Here is an 18462-nt window from a genome sequence, read left to right on the forward strand (position 1 = left end):
GCCCAGTGCCGGTGCCGCCCCCCATTCCCGCTGCCCTCCCCGTCCTTGCTGTCCCGAGTTCCCCCATTCCCGGCTCTCCCGGCCCCATTCCCGGTGCTCCCGAGGGCTCCGGCCCCTCCGGACGGCGCAGCAAGATGTGGCTGCAGGCGCTGCTGTGCCTGGTGCCCCTGGTTGTGTTCGGCCTCCTCCTCCTCCTCCTGCTGCCGGTGCTCGCCCTGCTGCTCCCGCAGCCCTCGCGGGGCCGCAACCCCTTCGGCTCCGACAGCCGCCGCCCGCCCGCGCCGCTCGTCACCGACAAGGCTGCCCGCAGGAGCGTGGTCAAGACAGGTACGGACAGGGTCGGACAGGGACGGGGACAGGGACAGGGACTGTCAGGACAGGGACGGACAGGGACGGGGACGGTCAGGTCAACACAGGTACGGGGCGGCAGGGACAGCGACCCGTGGGGACAGCGACGCGTGGGGACACCGACCACGGGGACAGCCGCCCCCGGGACAGCGACCCGTGGGGACAGCCACCCCCGGGACAGCCACCCTCGGGACAGCCACCCTCGGGACAGCCACCCCCGGGACAGCCACCCTCGGGACAGCCACCCCCGGGACACCGACCCGTGGGGACAGCCACCCCCGGGACAGCGACCGCCGGGGACAGCGCGGGTCCCTCGGTGTCACCCAGCGGGGTGGCGTTAATTGCCCCTGGAGCGGCATCACCCGCCGGCGTGTCACGGACCCCCGGGGCAGGATGGACCCCCCCACCGCCCAGGGTGGCATCTCCACCTGGGGCAGCATTAGCGCCCCAGGATGGCATTGTCCCCCCGGGTGGCATCACCCCCATATCAGTATGATCCCCCCAGGGGACCCCCATGTCAGTATGACCCCCCCAGAATGTCATTGTTTCCTCCTAGGTGGCATCACCCCCATGTCAGTATCACCCCCCAGGGTGGCATCACCCCCATGTCAGTACCACCCCCGAGGGTGACACCCCCCCAGCCCTTCCATCACCCCGCGGGCCCCCCCCGGCCGTGGTTTTGAGGCTGCCCGTGCCCCGGGGGTGCCCCCCGTGACCCCCCGTGCCCCGGGGGTGCCCCCCCGTGACCCCCCGTGCCCCGGGGATGCCCCTGTGACCCCCCGTGCCCCGGGGGTGCCCCCCCGTGACCCCCCGTGCCCCGGGGGTGCCCCCTGTGACCCCCCGTGCCCCGGGGGTGCCCCCTGTGACCCCCCCCGTGCCCCGGGGGTGCCCCCCCGTGCCCCGGGGGTGCCCCTGTGACCCCCCGTGCCCCGGGGGTGCCCCCCCGTGACCCCCCGTGCCCCGGGGGTGCCCCTGTGACCCCCCCCGTGCCCCGGGGGTGCCCCCCCGTGCCCCGGGGGCGCCCCCTGTGACCCCTCGTGCCCCGGGGGTGCCCCCTGTGACCCCCCGTGCCCCGGGGGTGCCCCTGTGACCCCCCGCTGTCCCCGCAGTGTTCTCGCCGGAGAAGGTGCCCCCCCAGCTCGATGCCATCGTGGTGGGCAGCGGCGTGGGCGGGCTGGCGGCGGCGGCACTGCTGGCCAAGGCCGGGCAGAGGGTGCTGGTGCTGGAGCAGCACGGGAAGCTCGGCGGGTGCTGCCACACCTTCAGCGAGAAGGGCTTCGAGTTCGACACCGGTACGGCCCCAAACCCCGCCCCGATCCAAAGGGTCCACTGGGATCCCTTGGGACACACTCAGGGTGGGAGTCACTCCTCAGGGGGCCCAGCACCCACCTCCTGTTAGACAAGCCATTTCCTGCTCTGCACCCCAAAACTCTCCAGCTGAAGGACCCAAACCCCACCCAAATTCCACATATCCACCCCCAGGGGACTCCCAGCACTGGGAGTGTCACCTCAGGGCAAACTTGGCACATTTTTGGCAAACTCCTTGCAGCGAGACAAAGTCTGACTGTACATGTGCCCAGAGCTCCAGGATTAATTATTTACATTACAAATTAAAATATCAATGTGTAACAAAACTCACTGTGGCAAGTGCCATTCACCCCAAGTAGGAGGAAGGTGTATCCCAGATTTTCCCTTTCCCTTCCATGTGGAGCTGCTGAGGTGGGGATGGAAAAATAAGAGGAAGGTCCTGTATGTCCTGGGGTGGAAAAAAATAAGAAAAATACCAAAATGTAACAAAATTCCCCAAACTCCCAATTAAAAAGGTGGCTGTGAGCTCTGATCACCCCAGGTGGGAGGTTTGTGTCTCCCAGATTTTCCCTTTCCCTTCCACAAGGAGCTTATGGGGAGGGGATGGATAAATAAGAGGTGCATTCAGTGCATCCCAGGGTGGGAAAATAAAGGGGGAAAAAGGTGGAAATAAAGGGGAAAAGGGAACAAAAAAGGAAAAATGTCTGGTTTAGGGATCCACTACGTGGGGGAGATGGAGGAGAGCTCCCTGATGCGGTTCCTGGTGGACCAGCTGACGGATGGGCAGCTGGAGTGGGCAAGGCTGCCAACCATCTACGATGTTGTGGTCCTGGGGGACCCCCAGGGCGATGGCAAGACCTTCCACATCCACTCTGGGCAGAGGGAATATTTCCAGAGGCTGAAGGAGCAGTTCCCTGGGGAAGCCGCGGCCATCGATGAGTTCCGGCGGTTGGTGAAGGTAGAGACGCATCCGGGTGGGATGAAACGGGGGGGTTTGGATCTGGGGGACCCCTGGCACTTGGATATTGGGCACTCCCAGGGAATAATGGCCTTGCCCCAAAAGTGTTGGGAAACCCACCCAAAATCACCCTTTCCTGCCTCAAAACTCAGTGCCACAGATCTTTTGGGGGAGATTTTTTGAGGGACCTTTTCTTGTGGAGCTTTTTGGGGGAGGTTTTTTTCAAGGACTTTTTCGGAGGAGTTTTGTGGGGGAGCTTTTGAGCAGAGTTTTTCTGCAGGAGGGGGAGCTTTTCTGGGGGGGAGCTTTTCCCAGGGGAGGTTTTTGGGAGAAGCTCCTTGGGGAGGCAGCACTCCCCTTGCCCACAGCTTGCCAGGATGCCCAGCAGTGAATTTAAGGGGGAAAAGGTGCTTTGAAGCATCTTTGGGGCACTTTTGGGGTATATCTGAGCCCCCCAGGGTTGCCCCCTGCCCCTGGCATGGCTGCTGACCCCCAGGCTCCCCCCACAGAGTGCCAGCCATGTGGTGGTGCTGATGGGTATGCTGAAGATGCTGCCGAGGTTCCTGGCCCAGCTGCTGTGCCGCTCCGGGATCCTCCCAGTCCTCTGCTCCTTCTCCCGCCTGGCCTCGCGCAGCCTCAAGGACGTGGTGGACGAGCTCACCCCCAACCCTGAGCTCCGGGCCGTGCTCAGCTACCTCTTCCCCACCTATGGTAGGTGAGCAGGAGGCTGCAGGGTGAGGTCAAACTCATCAATAAACAGAAATAAAGGTAAGGAACCCCTTTCCTCCCAAGCCTTTGGGAGGAGTGAGGTATGCTGTGTGGTTGGTGCTCCGCCAGCGTCCTCGTCCCCAGGTCACCAGCAGGTTATCCACATATCCCTGTTGCTCCTCTCAGTCTCTTTCCCTCCATGCCCTGCACCTTCCCAATGGGGCAGCATCATTCCCATACAAGGGAGTGTCCCCACCTGAACCCCTGAGACTCCTCGTTCCCTCCATCCCATCGCTCATGGTCCCCATGACTTGGGTTGGTGACCGTGGGCTTTGCCATGGGGACACCCATGCCCAACGTCCTCCCCACTCCTCTGAGTTCCTCACCTGCACCCCTCCATCCTCCCAGTGTTGTGTCCAGGACACTCCTCATCCTAAAACCTTTAGGCTAAGCCCCAGCCCCACGATTTGCCCAAACCCTTTCCCAGGTGTGATCCCCTCCAAGGCCAGCTTCTCCATGCACAGCATCCTGGTGAAACACTTCCTCCGCGGTGCCTGGTACCCCAAAGGCGGGTCCGGGGAAATCGCCTTCCACACCATTGGCGTGATCCGCAAAGCCGGAGGGAACGTGTTTGGGAAGGCGCCGGTGCGGCGGATCCTGCTGGACCCGCAGGGCAGAGCCTGCGGTGAGCGGCGGGACGGGGCGGGCGCGGGGCCGCTCCCAACCCGGGGGGTCCCCTCACCAGCGCTGTCCCTCCCGCTCCGGACTGTCCCTCCCAGGTGTGAGCGTCCAGAAAGGCCAGGACTTGGTGAACATCTTTGCTCCCATCATCATTTCTGACGCCGGGATCTTCAACACCTACGAGAAGCTGCTGCCGCCCGAGGCGCGGGCTCTGCCGGGTGCGCTCAGCGCCCGATCCGGCTCCGGCTCCGGCTCCGCGGGGATTGCGGCGCTAAGCCCATAATCGCATCCGAAGCATCATCCCAGAGCGGGCTGAGCAATTAACATCGCCAAACCCCTGCTGCTCCTGTGCTGCAGCCCTCAAACCCCAGCCCTGGCCACTCATTCCTTCATAGGAGTTTTAATTAAGCCCAAAATACTTGGCCCAAATTGGCTGTAGTTAGTGAAGTCCTGGTTTGGTGCAAGAGTTCCCTAAAAACCTCAGTGTAGGGCCCTGAAATTGGTGGAAGCTGGTGGAGTGTCCGTCTAAAGCTGGGTTTGGATCTGCCAAAATATCTGTTGGAAGGGGCATGGATGGGGGGGAAGTGGGATTGTTGGGTGGGTGTGTGGGAGGGGGGAACAGGTGGGTGGGAAGAGGGCATGGATGGGTGGAAGGGGCACAGTTGGGTGGGAATGGGGCACAACTGGGTGGGAATGGGGATGGTTGGGTGGGAATGGGGATGGTTGGGTGGGTGGGAAGGGGCAGGGTTTGGTGGAAATGGGTCAGTTTTGGAGAAACCACTTCTTCACAGTAGAGGATCCCAGAAAAGCCCAATTTTCCCCAGAAAAGACTAATTCCTCTGTTCCTCTCCCTGCTGCAGAGATCCAGTCCCAGCTCCGTTTGGTGGCCCACGGCCAGGGCTGTTTCACCGTCTTCGTTGGCCTCAATGGCTCAAAGGAAGAGCTGGGGCTGGAGGCCACCAACTACTTCATATACCCTGGGAGCGACCTGGATGGAATGTAGGTTTGGCTTCACATTGGATGTGCTTCACTGAGCGTAAGGAGATGAATTCCTGGGCAGTGACCCAGAAAACAGGGATTCAGGCAAAGGTGTGCCCTGAACCCCACCTCAACCCTTCCATCCCCCTGCAGCATGAAGCACTACATGGATTCACCCAGAGAAGAAGCTGCCAAGAACATGCCTCTCCTCTTTGTGACCTCCCCATCGTCCAAGGACCCCACTTGGGAAATGAGACACCCAGGTAAGGCTGAAGCCCAACCACAAACCCTTGTGAGGAACTTCAGAACTCTTGGGGTTTGGTGACCTCTAGCAAGGAGTTTCTGCTCAGCTATCCATGGTCAAAGGTGCTGAGCATGTGGAATGCAGTCTTTGGATGAAGGACATGGAATCCCAAAGACCTGGGGACATCCCCTGGGTTTGGGTGGGGAGGGTTTGGGGCAGCAGGGTGGGATGTGGGTGGGCAGAGGCACAAGTGCCCCATCCTTGTCCTCCCACAGGTAAATCCACGGTGACCGTCGTCACCTTCGCCAGGTACGAGTGGTTTGAGGAGTGGAAGGACAAGCAGGTGCACAAGCGAGGGGATGACTATGAGGACCTGAAGAAGACCTTTGTGGATGCCATCATGCAGACTGTGCTCAAGCTCTACCCCCGCATGGAGGGCAGGGTGAGGAAACTCGGGCTTTGGGGGTCCTAAACTTGGATTTCAGGGGTCCTCCAGCTCCTCTCTGGGTCCCCTCTACCCACCCAACACTGGAGCTGGACCTGCTGGACATGAGGTCCAGAATCAAACTAACCCATCACTGCTGCCCCTTCGTGGCGCGAGGGCAAGTGATCGTGGAATCATGGAGTGGTTTGGGTGGGAAGGGACCTTAAAGCTCCTCCAGTTCCACCCCTGCCATGGGCAGGGACACCTCCCACTAGACCTGATTGTTCCAAGTCCCATCCAACCTGGGCAGACCTGGATGACCATCCCAGGATGATCCTCCAGAGCCATCCCGGGACCAAACCTGGCCAGAACCACCACCCAGGGGGCTGCGAGGAAACCCATCCCAGCCTGTACACCCCAAAACCAGCTTTGTGGGGCACAAGGGCCCTGCCACTGTCCTGGCCCCCCTGCAGACCACCCTGTGCCCTCGTCCCTGCAGATCGAGTACCTGTCTGGCGGGACCCCCCTCACCAACCAGCACTACATCGGCAGCCCCCGCGGGGAGCTCTACGGCGCCGACCACGGCATCGCCCGCCTGCAGGCAGAGGCCATGGCAGCTGTGCGGGCAGAGACGGCTGTGCCCAACCTCTACCTGACAGGTGACAGGCCCAGCAGCGTCCCCAGACAAGGACAGGGAGGGCAGGGAGTAGGGAGGGAAAAGCTCCAAGCCTGGCATGGACTAAAGGGCAGAGCCACTGCAGTGCTCTGGAGGCAAAGGAAGAGTCGTTGGAAAAGGGGAGGTCCATGATGCCAAGGCAAGGAGGAGAGAGAGGGCTGTGCTGCTCCAGCTCTGGGAGGTTGTTTCCTTGCCCAATGCTGGATGGGGTGGGAAGGGGCCCTTTTCCTGCTGGGCAGAAGGAAGGGGTCGGGCAGGGAGGGGTCTGTGGGTTCAGACCACAGAGATGGTGTGGGGGCAGCTGGAAGGTGGTGCCCAAAGCAGCGTTGATGGGTGGCTGGGATGAAGTGGAGCTGCTCACAGGGGACTGTGGCCACTGCTCCCTCCTTCCAGGGCAGGATCTGTGCCTGTGTGGCTTCATGGGAGCCCTGCAGGGCGCCATCATCTGCACCAGCAGCATCCTCAAGCGCAACCTCTACGTAGACCTGGTGAGGCTGAAGAGGCGCTTGGAGGCCACCAATGGCAAGAAGGGAATGTAATGCCACCATCAGGGACCCCCTGCTCTCCACCACATCACCCCCATCTCTGCATCCTCCACTGGCAGACACCCATAGCAGATCCAGCTCTGTACAAAGCCCAAGCATGTCAAGCCAGGAAGACGCTGCTCCTGTTTCCAGTCAGATTGTCTTGCACCTCACCCACCCAAAACACATCCTCTTCCCCCAGCACATCCAGTGCTTGTCCCTGGGCATGAAGAGGGTCCCCAAGAGGGCCCCCATGGAGCTCTGGCCAGGAGAGAAGTCAAAGTAACCCCAAAACAGGTGGCACCAGCAGATAACAGCACTGACCAGCAGCACCCCCAGAACCAGCAGCACACCCAGAACCGGCAACACCCCCAGAACCAGCAGCACACCCAGAACCAGCAGCACCCCTAGAACCAGCAGCACCCCCAGAACCAGCAGCACACCCAGAACCAGCAGCACACCCAGAACCAGCAACACCCACAAAACCAGCAACACCCACAAAACCAGCAGCACTCCCAGAACCAGCAGCACCCCCAGAACCACCTGTGGCTGCTGGATCCCACCAGTGGAGCATTGGAAGGGCATTGACTTCCACCTGCATCTCCCAGCAAACATCCACCTTCAGCTGCAGCCCCCAGAGCTATTTGAGAGCCATGGCACTTGCTGGCTGTCCAGGGCTTCCAAAGTCACTCTTGGGAGCAGCAGGACCCCAAAGTCCTGATATTCCAAGTGTTTGGGTGCTGCTCTTCCCCCTGCCCTGAGGCACTGATGGCTCAAGCACCTGCTCCTTTAGCAGTACAAAAGTCATTCTGTGTCCTGGCAAAAGCCTGGAAACAATATCAAAGTCCTCTCTGGTTGGGAAAGGAAGCACATGAGACTGGAAATAAATAGATAAAATAGTTATAATGATCCTGGGACTTGTGCCTCGTGATGGGTCAGCAGGACTGAGTGATGGGAGGGGGAAGGGAAGGGAAAGGGAAAAGGGGATGGGGAAGGGAAAGTGGTTGGGGAAGGGGAAAGGAAGGGGACAGAGGAGGAGAAAGGGAAGGGGGAGCCCCATCTTGTGATCATATCACTGGGGGCTTATACTGCCCAATTTTGGGGAGGAATAATGGCAGAAAATAAAAGGTGAGTTTAAATTCCACCACAGTAACATTTGGGGACAGCAAACCCCTGGGAGCAGAGCTGGGAGAAGCCTGGCTGTGAGCTGGTGATGGATTAGGGGGAAAATAAACCCCAGAGGTGGCTCCTAAGCAGGAAATAGTGTGAGCATGCTGGAAAGGAGCCCTGGAAATGGGCTTGAGAGCTGATCCAACAAAGAGGATTAGATTAGTGAGCAAACCGGTAATCCTGGACGGGACGGGACGGGACCAGCAGAGTGTGAGCTCTGCAGAGCCAGATCCCCAGGACTCACCCACAATCAATCCCCTGGGGCATTTGTGTCACTGTCAGGGGGTGGGGACAGCTGGGACTGCCCCTGGGGGGCTGCTCTGGGCACCCACAGTGTGGGCTGGGGGTTCTGCCCCTGTGCCCTGCTCAGGTGAGACCCCACCTGCAGAGCTGCCTCCAGCTCTGGGACCCAGCACGAGAGGGATGTGGAGCTGCAGAGAGTCCAGAGGAGGCCACGGGGATGCTCCAAGGCTGGAGCCCCTGCCCTGGAGCCAGGCTGGGAGAGCTGAGGGGCTCACCCAGACAAGAGAAGCCTCCAGGGAGATCTGAGACCCCCTTCCAGTGCCTGAGGGGACCTGGGACTCTCTGCAGAGCAGAAAACTCTGATTTAAGCCCAGGATGGTGCAGTGACACCCAAAGCCTCCCCCACAGCTCTGAGGGGGACCCAAAGCTGCTTCTCCCCCTGATTTTCTCATCCCAAAGAGCTCCAACCTTGACAATGCAATCTCACCCATACTGGTGGTTTTTTAATCCAAACAAACCTCTCCAGGCCATGGAATTCCATCCTGGAGAGGCAAAACTGATGTGTTTGCTTGGCTGGTGCCCTGCCCATGAGGCAAATACCTGCTGTGAGCTCAGCTCAGGCTGTGTTTGCTTAGGAGGCCGTGCAAGATTCAAAGCTTTAAACCAAGAAGATCAGATAAAATAAACTCAGGGGTGTTTTGCAGGTTGGGTTCACTTGGGATCCAGGTTGGGGGTCAGGGGGTGGATCCAGGACCATTACACAGAATCATGGAATCATTTAGGTTGGAAAACCTCCCTGAGACCACTGAGTCCAGCACTGCCAAGGCCACCACTAACCCATGTCCCCAAGTGCCACATGCACATGGCTGTTAAATCCCCATGGGAATGGGGACTCCACCACCACCCTGGGCAGCTGTGCCAGGGCTGGGCAGCCCCTTCCATGAAGGAATTTTCCCAATATCCAGCCTGAACCTCCCCTGGCACAGCCTGAGGCTGTTTCCACTTGTGCTGTCCCTTGTTCCCTGGGAGCAGAGCCCGACCCCCATGTGTGTCCCCTCCTGGCACAGCTGGCACAGGGTCAGGAGGGCTGAGAGCACAGACCCGACCCCAGCTCCCAGCTCACTGCCCAGTTTCACCCACTTTCACCCAGTTTGGCCCAGTTTCACCCAGTTTGGCCCAGTTCCTCATGCATTAAACATGCTCCACCCTCAGGGCCTCTCTGTTAAACCACCTGTATCAGAACTCTCAGCAGCCCAGCCCTGATAAGCAGAGCCCAACCCAGGGCTCTGAGGTGGCAAAGTAGTTCTGATTTGATTTCACAGTATTTCCAGTCCTGCACCTTGAACTCTGGGCAGGTACCACGACAGGACCCCAGCTGGCCCTCCCTGCCCCTCAGGATGCTCCTCAGTGGACCCTGAGGAGGGCTTGGCCCACCACTCAACTCCACATCCCTTTGGGAACTTTCATTTTAATCCTCCTTTCTCACCCTTTTTTCCTCCCCCAGTTCCCAGCAACCCCATTCCCAAGAAAACCAGTGGCCCTCCCAGTTCCCAGCCCACCCTCAGCACCTGCCAAACCACCAGCAGAGAGAGTGGGATGGGGAATTTCCTCCTTTTAGGGAAAAAAGTGGGGGAAAGGAGGAAGCTTCTTCCACTCCCTGCAGGAGCATCTCTGCCCCCTCCACAGCTGGTTGGCAGCAGCAGCTGCACCACTGGGGTGTCTTTTCCAGTCTCTCCCAGTTCCTGCTGCTCCAAGGATGTGCTGGGATCCCTCTCTGAAGCTCCCTGGGGGAGAAAGAAGAAATCCAAGGGCAGAGCTGAGGACTAAGTGCTGCTGAGAGCAGTTTAATCTCCTCCTGGGCCCTGACCTGACCCCTCCCTGCCATCCCCCTGGGCCACTCTGGGCAGGGTCAGCAGACTGGAAACCTCCAATCCGCTCTGGGCTGGGCCTGTCTGGGCTCCTTCCGGCTGCACACGGAGCCCTCAGCACAAACAGCTCAAAGAAAAGAGTGTTTTTATCAAACTCAGGTCTTGGCTTTGCATAAAGAGGAACAAACCTGCCCCTTCAGCACCAGCTGTGAGCAGAAACCATGAAAGGAGCACCAGACAAACAAAACCAAGAGAGAAGTGAAAATTCAGAGTTTGGGGTCTTTTTAAATCCATTTATTGACCACACAGAAAATCAAAAACAGTACAAAGAGCTATAAAAATTCTGATCCTTCCAAGCAAAGTGCATTTCACTGCAGCAGAAAACAAGTGCTGGTTCAAGCCTAAAAAGCAGGAATATTTGGCAAAAAACCCTCTGTACCAACAGACACCATCCATGGAAAACCTGTGTGTCCAAAGGGAAAAGGTTCTGCTCACCTTGATCCCTTAGGGACATGTTGCATAAATTAAATACCATAAAACTCAACAAACTGGGAGCAACTTCCAGAGGTTTGGGACAGCCTGGATTGTTGGCCTTGGGAAGTGCTGAGGGGGGAGATTTTGGGCCTTCCTGGAGCTGTGAGGTACATCCTCATTTACCTGAACACACTCATGCTTGGTCCAGCCTGGGATCAAGGTGTCTGAGGTCCAAAGAATTCCCTCCCCTGCTGGCATTGGGGTGGGATTCCCACAGCCTGGAGCAAGAGAGGATTTAAAACAACTTCCAGGATAGAAAAGTGAGTAGATGGTGGAAAAAAACCCTCTTCTAAATTATTATTGCATTAAAGAAACCCAGGACAAAGCAGGCATAGAGCACACACACCCAAAAGCACACACTCCACAAACACTGGCTGGAGCAGCCTGGGAGCACAGAGAGCTCCACACACTCAACAGACTGTCCCCTGCTGTCACCAGCCCAAAGCAGGAGCCCCCTGCCCACACCCTGCCTGGCTGATCCTGGGGCATCCCTGGAGCAGGGAGGCTTGGACAGGAATTCCCTCCCTTCTCCCCAGAGGTGACATTGCCAGCCTTGGTTCCCTTCCCTCCACCTCCCATTCCCATTCTCCAGAACAGCCCCTGGAAGTACTTTAAGCGCCCAAGAAGTTTCCCAGGGAAACCTTGAGAACTCTTTAAAGCCAAGAGGGTTTTCTCCCACTCCTTGTGCTTGTCAACCATTGGCAAAAAGGAAATGGAGTGGGATGTCTGGGTTTGCAGAGGGCCAAGGCCCCTCTGCCCTCTTGGAATGAGCCATCAGAAGATCCAAACTAGAGCTGCAGCTTTCACAGTGACGAGAAAAGGCTTTGCCCTTGTCCAAGGTGACCAAAGGGCAGGTAACCAATTATTCCCAACCCTGGGAAAAAGGCTGGTCCCTTCCCCCAGGAGGGCAGTTAATCCCCCTGGGATTGTTCCCATGCAGTCAGAGGGCAAGTGCAGGACTGGCACACAGCTGGCACTGGCTCTGGCACAGGGGGGTGCCCATGTGAGGAGCTCTGAATTCCTCAAAACCATTTCTTTCTGCCTATACTGGAAAATCCAAAGCAAGAGCCAGGCAGGCACTTTGTGCCTTCTCCAGAAGTGCCCTGGCTTGAACAAACCTCTCAGGAGTGGAACTACAGGAACAAAAAGCACCTCACAGGCACAACTGGGGCACCAACACCTCTGGCAGCCCTTGATCCAACCAGTCCCAGTCCAGCACACCTGGAGGAGGAGGCTGAGGGACTGGACACTTCACTCATCCCAAGCTCCTCAGGTGTTTATGTTCCCTCCTCCCCAGGTGGGCCCTGCTACTCCAACACTGCCTGGGCATCGACCTGTCCCAGCCTGGCCCCTCCCTCACAGCACCACAACCAACCCCTCCAGTGCCAACAGCTGAACTGGGAGCACTGGGAGGAGAACGTTCTGTGTGGAGAATGAAGGCTTTGAGCTACACCCCACAAACTGCTCCAGCACAGGCAGAGGTGTGTGTGAAAAAGGGAGTAAATCTGGGTGTGAAACTGGAGAATTGTCTTGGTCAGGGAGAGAAAACCCAAATGTGGGTCCGTGGTGGGTCAATTCCAACGGAGTGCAACCACCAGGCCCCCAATCTGAGCCCCCAAACCCTGGGCAGGGGAGGAGGAGGAGGAGGAGACCAAGGCAGCTCCTCCCTGGGCAAGGGGACAGTCCCGTGGCTCATTGTGCAGCAGATCCTGAATTTCCTCCCCAGGAGGAGGGGTCAGTCCAGCAGATGGCAAATTCCATTGCACTGGGACACCCAAGTTCTGGGAATGCTGGGACTGGCTCTTCCTGCAGCCAGGCACCCAAGGGGCAAACAAGGCAGCTGGGAAAGGAGAAATTTCGGGAAGTGAGAGGTTTCATCAAGGTGCAGGTGCAAAACAAAAGCGTTTCCTCTCCTTCCATGGCAGTGGAGTGTGGCAGCACAGCACTCCCATCCTGGCCCTTGGCATCCCACACACGGCCCAGGGGGAACCTACAGCTGCAAAGGCAAAAGGAAAAGCTGAAATCACTTGGAATTGCTTTGCTGCTCTGCCCAGACCTCAGGGCTGGACAAGGCTGTACAAGCTCCCAAAGCAAACACCAGCTCTTGTCTTGTCTTCCCTTTCCTCTTCCCATGGCAGAAAATAACACCTGCCTTGAAGGACAAGTGAAAAAGGTTTCAAGAGGAAGAAGGAAGGGACTTCTCCACAAATCCCACCCTTCACCCACTAAAAACCTCTGGGAAGTCATCTGAGTCAGTGCCAAACTCTTTCAGCACAACTGCCCACCCCTGCCCTGCTCTGCTGGGTCAGCACTGCCAGCATTTCTCAGTAGTTTTGTTCCATTTCCTGGTACAATCCAGTTCCTTGTCTGACTGACTTGGGGCTTTGGGACCATCTCTGATGCAGAGGGGCCAATATTTTGTATTTCCAACACACCCCAGGCCCCCCAGCCTTCCCCCAGCTTTGGGGTCACAGTCCCTGCTTTGGGCTTGCTCTCACCTTTTGATCCAGTCTCTGATAATCACCAGACTTGGGCCGCCGGCCAGTTTTTGATCTCTTTCCTTCCAGGGCAAAAGCAATGATCTTTGGGGAGAGAAGAGCAGGGACAGAGTGAGTCAGCAGCAGCTTTGTCTCCCTTCCATCACAGCCTTGCCTGTGGTTTCTCACTCACCTGCTCCTGTGACCCCATTTCCTATGGAAAGGCACTTGAAATAAATAAATGCCATGACTCGACCCCAGCTAAGATGGATAACGAGGTTTGCTCAACAAGCAGAAAACAGTTAGGAATTTGTTTCCTTTCTCCTCCCCCAGAGGCAGCTTATGAGGAAAACCAACCCCAACCTTGTGCAACCTGCTGTAAAAACTCAGCCAGGGACTGGGGATTTCACAACCTCTGAAGATCAGCAGCAGAGCTGAGGACACCCAGTTAGCACAGGGGTCGTTTCCTGGTCACAACCTCCCTGCTCCTCCCACTGCTGTCACACCACGGGAACACGAACCACACAGAGGAAACCAGTGGGGAGCAGGGGAAGGACTGAGTGGGCCCCAGTCCCAGCCCTCAGGGGGCTGTGGAGGGACAAGGCCCAAGGAGGGCCACTCACCTTCCGTTTGTTGTGATAGGCCACGTACAGGGCGGCGACGACGATGGCCGTGGTCACCAGGTAGGCAAAGAAGTGGCTGCTCTCAGAGCGGGGCCTGGGCATGGGGGGCACAGCCTGCCCTCTCTCCCGGGTAGAGGAGGTGTCCCTGCCCTCCTCAGCCTCAGCCTCCTCCTCTCCAGGGCTTTCTTCAGTGTCCAAAAGGCTGTCACCGTCCGCAGTGGAGGAAACTGACTGGGAAGGGGCATTTTGGTCCTTGCCATTGTCCTGCCTGTTGGATTGCTGGGTATCATCCCTGCCCTGCTGGGCACCACCCTTGTTCTGCTGGGCACCACCACTGCCCTGCTGGGCACCATCCTTGTTCTGCTGGGCACCACCATCGCCCTCCTTCTCACCAGCACTGCCCTGGTTGGTGTTCCTGTTGGTGGTGTCAGTGCTCTCCTGGCCATTCCTGCCAGCCCCATTCCCATCCCTGCTGTCCTGGCTGGCGTTGCCATCTGTGGGACTGGTGCCCCCGTTGTTGCCAGGCTGGGTGCCAGCCCCATTCCTGTCACTGCTGCCCTCTTTGGTGCCCTGGTCCTCATTGTTGCTGCTCAGAGTGTTGTCCCCATTTGTGTTTTCACTGTTCTTGTCAGCTGTGCCCTTGCCACTCTCAGCCTGGGTGTTGGCCTCGTTGTTTTCACTGCTCTCCTCCCTGTCAGGTTTGTTCTGCTTTTTGTCACCTTGGCTGCTGGTGTTGTCACCACCCTTGTTGTCGTTCTTGACATTGCTGTCCTGGCCATTGGTCTGAGTCTGGGTGTCGCTGCCTGTGCTGCTGCTCTGGCCACCACTGGTGCTGCCTGTGCCACCCTGGCCACCACTGGTGCTGCCTGTGCCACCCTGGCCACCACTGGTGCTGCCTGGGCTGCTGCTCTGGCCACCACTGGTGCTGCCTGTGCCACCCTGGCCACCACTGGTGCTGCCTGTGCCACCCTGGCCACCACTGGTGCTGCCCGTGCCACCCTGGCCACCACTGGTGCTGCCCGTGCCACCCTGCCCACCACTGGTGCTGCCCGTGCCACCCTGCCCACCACTGGTGCTGCCTGTGCCACCCTGGCCACCATTGCTGCTGTCTGAGGTCCCCGTGTTCTGGTTCTGTCCCTCCCCATTGCTGCCTCCACCAGCCCCATTGGTGCCTGTGCTGCCCTGAGGAGCTCCTGGGTTGTTGCCTTGGCCTGCACTGTTCTCTGATGTGGTTTTCTCCTTCTTCTTCTTCTCTTCCTCGTCATCCTGTTCAGGCATATTTGAATTCTTCTGGACCTCATTGTCCTGCTTCTCAGCTGTTTCTGTTCCGCCGTTCGTGTCGGTTTTGGGGGCTCCGTTCTGGTCAGGGGGCTGGGCTTGCTGCTGTCCCTGGGGATTGGCTGCATCCTGCTCACCGCCTGAGCTCCCCTGGCCTCCTCCTCCTGTTCCTGCTCCGGTTCCTGCTCCTCCTTCCCGCTCCTTCGGTGGCTCGCTCTGGCCCTCCGGAGCTGTGGGGAAACACGGGGCGCGCAGATCAGCACCGGGAGGGCTGAGATGTGGGGAGGGAAAATCCCCCGAGACGGAAAGAGAAACCCACGGGGGGAGGGAGGAACCCACGGGGGCACGTGGGAGCTGGGGGGGGGGGGGGTTAGGAAAAGGGAACCCCAGGGGGAAAAGGAGCCCCAGGGGGGAAAGGGAACCCCAAGGGGGAAAGAGAACACCAGGAGGAAAGAGAACCCCAGAAGAGAGCCCCAGAAGGAAAGGGAACCCCAGAAGGAGAGGGAACCCCAGAAGGAAAGAGAACCCCAAAAGAGAACCCCAGAAGGAAAGGGAACCCCAGAAGGAAAGAGAACCCCAGAAGGAAAGAGAACCCCAAAAGAGAACCCCAGAAGGAAAGGGAACCCCAGAAGGAAAGGGAACCCCAGAAGGAAAGGGAACCTCCGGGAGCCCCTCCCGCCCCCCCCCAGGAGCGGCCCAAGCGCAGAGGAGCCCCCCGGCCCAAGAGCTTCGCTCCCCTCCCGCGCCTGCCGCGCCCCCCGGTCGCTGTCCCCCGGCGCACCGTCGCGGGGTTCCCGGGGCGCGGCCCGTGCTGTGCAGAGCCCGAGCAGGAGGAGCAGGAGCAGCGGCAGGAGCGGCCCCGAGCGCGGCCCCGAGCGCGGCCCCTCCATGGCGGGCCGGCCCCGCAGCCACCCCGGCCCGCGCCTCTCGCGAGACTGCGGCGGGCGCGCGGGAGGCGCGAGAGCGGCGGCGCAGGGGCGGGGCTGAGGGGAAAGGGGCGTGGCTTTCCCAGATGGGGCGTGGTTTGTGCTGATTGGGGCGGGGCTTGTGCTGTGTGTGGGCGGGGCTTGGGAGCCCCGGCTGGGGCTTGGCGCCCCCTGGCGGAGCCCCCCCTTCCCCCCCCCGCGGGGACCCCGCGGATTTTTGGGGTAAAAGTCGCCGTTTTGGGGTCTGTCTCCAGGCTCTGAGAGCCCAGGGCTGGCAGCGGGGAGCAGTGCGGTGCTGGGGGTGCCCTCCCGGCCCTGCAGGGGGACGGGCTGTCCTTTCCTGCAGGACTGCTTTGGACAACCCCTTATTTTAGGATAACCTCTTACTTTTGGACAACTTCTTATTTTTGGATAACCTGTTATTTTTTGGATATTATTCCATTTTTTAATAACTTTTTAAAATAATCTGTTTTTTTGATGTTTTTTTATAACCTGTTATTTTTCAGGTATTCCTTAATTTCTTGGATAACCAGGTGGATTTGGGGATGCTCCTCCTCCTGCTTGTTCCTGCCACCACTCTGTGCCCCTGCCCAGCTCTGTGTCCTGTTTGGGAGGTGTCACACTGGGGGGGAATCACCCTCCAAGAATTTCATCTCCAGCTTTTTCCCTGCCTGTCCTTTCCCAACCAGCTCAACCTTTCCTGGTTTTCCAGACACACAAATAACACCCCCACCTCTCTGACTTGGCTCATTGGTGCCAATCCCAACCTGTTCTTCCCACCATCCCACTTTTCCTGTGTAGATCAAGGGGTTTGCCTGATGAGCTCCCTCAGACCACCCTCCCCACCATTCCGTGGTGCCTCATCCATCACACCAAGCACCAAAGTCTCTCCTGTCTCCAGAAGGAACCACAATCCTTCCAGATCCACCAGCTGCTCCAGTCACTCTGTTTAACCCCAAATCAGGAAAGACACCACATGGAAACCAACTGAGTCCCACACAGAGATGGAGGAATATCTGGGGCTAATCCTGCCTTGCAGCGCTGCGGGTGATGTGCTTCATTTTCCTCTCTTTGTTTTCCCCCCAATCTCTGGGGAATCTCCGTTCAATTCAACACATTCCAACAATCCCTGCTGCTCAGCTCTGCCCATGCCAGCCTTTCCAAGGAGACAGAGCAGTTGGCCCAAAGCTTTCTTGGGATTTAACAGAGAATCGAGGCTGTTTCTCATGCCCTGCTTTCACTCACCCCCTGAAGTCCAGAGTGACTGAGCACAGGCCAAGTTCCTCTGGATTTCCAACAAAGCCTCTGGAAACGGAATTCTGCCCCAACCACTGTGGATGAGGGTGACATCAGCCCAGAGCTGGGTGGCTCCCACCAGGATCCAACATTTTCTTGGGATGAAACGGGACAAACAGGAGCAGTGACCTCCCCTCCTGTCCCCTGCCCTGCAGCCCAAGCCCTCACAGGATCATGGAACACCCAGGGCTGGAAGGGACCCACAGTGACCATCAGGTCCAACTCCTGGCCCTGCACAGGACACTCCAAAGGTCACCTGAGTGAATCATCACCTGAACAACAACCCACATCCCAGCTCAGCACAGCTTTGGGGGTTCCTGGGCTGGTGCTGCCCCTTCTCATAAATCCTTGTGGGATGTCATTTTCTGGGGATGGCTCTTTCTGAGAACAGCCACGAGGAATAGGCTGGACACATAAATTTGGCTTTAATTAACACAAATTGGGGTGTTTTAACGTGTTGTCCCAAAGTCTAGTGACAAGATAATAAAGTCCTCACCTCGTCCAACACCATCCAGCCCCTTCCCCCCCAGGGCTAATCTGGGCAGGATAAAGGATCAAAAGGAGAAACAATTAGCAAATGGAAGAATTTAATGATGCTAATTAAAATGTATTAAGAGTAGCCACTGCCTCTGCACCAGCTGCTTTGGCAGGAGCCTGGAGCACACGGAGTGCCAGCCCCGTCCCGGTGCAGAGAGGCAGAACAGGACATCTGGTGTCCCTCCCCCTGCCCCCAGAAAGGGGGTTTGAGGAAACCTCAGTGCTTGTGGTAGAGCCCTTAATTAGCTCCATCTCTGCAGGAGACCCCTGGGACCTCATTAGGCTTTTCAATTAGTGCCTGGCCAGCCGGAGCGCTGGGGGGAGGGGGCTGCAATTAAGCCCTGGGTGGAGGTGACAGGAGTGACCCCCGGCCACACCCCAGGCAGCAAAGCCCCAGCCTGGCCCCAGGTGCTGCCCTGCCCCAGAGCCAGCCCTGCCAGCAGTGCCCCCAAGGAGCCCTTTAACGAGCTCCTGGCAATAAACCCCACAAGGGCTGGGGGGGTTCAGCTGTGAAAGGTTTGAAACCTTCTCATGGAATCAGGGAATGGTTTGGATTGGGAGGGAACACCCCCTGCCATGGGCAGGGACACCTCCCACCAGCCCAGGGTGCTCCAGCCTGGTCTTGGACACCCCCAGGGATGGGGCAGCCACAGCTGCTCTG

At 58.5% G+C, this 18462-nt stretch overlaps 2 protein-coding genes across 2 annotated transcripts; one reads left to right on the forward strand and one right to left on the reverse strand.

The window, feature by feature from the left end:
• Positions 1 to 7: 7 nt before the first annotated feature.
• Positions 8 to 7759, forward strand: RETSAT (retinol saturase). The gene is made up of 11 exons (XM_071579063.1): positions 8 to 327; positions 1458 to 1640; positions 2370 to 2614; positions 3124 to 3325; positions 3810 to 4007; positions 4102 to 4221; positions 4864 to 5002; positions 5135 to 5244; positions 5501 to 5667; positions 6149 to 6308; positions 6719 to 7759. Exons 1-11 carry the CDS (start codon positions 135 to 137, stop codon positions 6862 to 6864), a joined length of 1863 nt encoding a protein of 620 aa, XP_071435164.1. The 5' UTR covers positions 8 to 134; the 3' UTR covers positions 6865 to 7759.
• Positions 7760 to 10409: 2650 nt separating this feature from the next.
• TGOLN2 (trans-golgi network protein 2) lies at positions 10410 to 15970 on the reverse strand. Its single transcript, XM_071579162.1, has 4 exons — positions 15824 to 15970; positions 13765 to 15272; positions 13163 to 13246; positions 10410 to 12660 (listed from the first exon to the last, which is right to left on the reverse strand). Exons 1-4 carry the CDS (start codon positions 15930 to 15932, stop codon positions 12655 to 12657), a joined length of 1707 nt encoding a protein of 568 aa, XP_071435263.1. The 5' UTR covers positions 15933 to 15970; the 3' UTR covers positions 10410 to 12654.
• Between the last annotated feature and the right edge of the window lie 2492 nt (positions 15971 to 18462).

Source organism: Pithys albifrons, chromosome 29 (genome assembly GCF_047495875.1).
Source record: "Pithys albifrons albifrons isolate INPA30051 chromosome 29, PitAlb_v1, whole genome shotgun sequence".
Taxonomy (NCBI): domain Eukaryota; kingdom Metazoa; phylum Chordata; class Aves; order Passeriformes; family Thamnophilidae; genus Pithys; species Pithys albifrons.

What these genes read in the sequence shown, in the direction of transcription:
- TGOLN2 (XM_071579162.1), bottom strand. Translation starts at nt 15,932, where the DNA reads ATGGAGGGGCCGCGCTCGGGGCCGCGCTCGGGGCCGCTCCTGCCGCTG. An exon ending in GCCCCGGGAACCCCGCGACG is followed by an intron (nt 15,273 to 15,823) that starts GTGCGCCGGGGG and finishes GTTTCCCCACAG; the next exon opens with CTCCGGAGGGCCAGAGCGAG. An exon ending in CCTATCACAACAAACGGAAG is followed by an intron (nt 13,247 to 13,764) that starts GTGAGTGGCCCT and finishes CTCTCCCCAAAG; the next exon opens with ATCATTGCTTTTGCCCTGGA.
- RETSAT (XM_071579063.1), top strand. Translation starts at nt 135, where the DNA reads ATGTGGCTGCAGGCGCTGCTGTGCCTGGTGCCCCTGGTTGTGTTCGGC. An exon ending in CGAGGCGCGGGCTCTGCCGG is followed by an intron (nt 4,222 to 4,863) that starts GTGCGCTCAGCG and finishes TCCCTGCTGCAG; the next exon opens with AGATCCAGTCCCAGCTCCGT. An exon ending in ACCCCCGCATGGAGGGCAGG is followed by an intron (nt 5,668 to 6,148) that starts GTGAGGAAACTC and finishes TCGTCCCTGCAG; the next exon opens with ATCGAGTACCTGTCTGGCGG.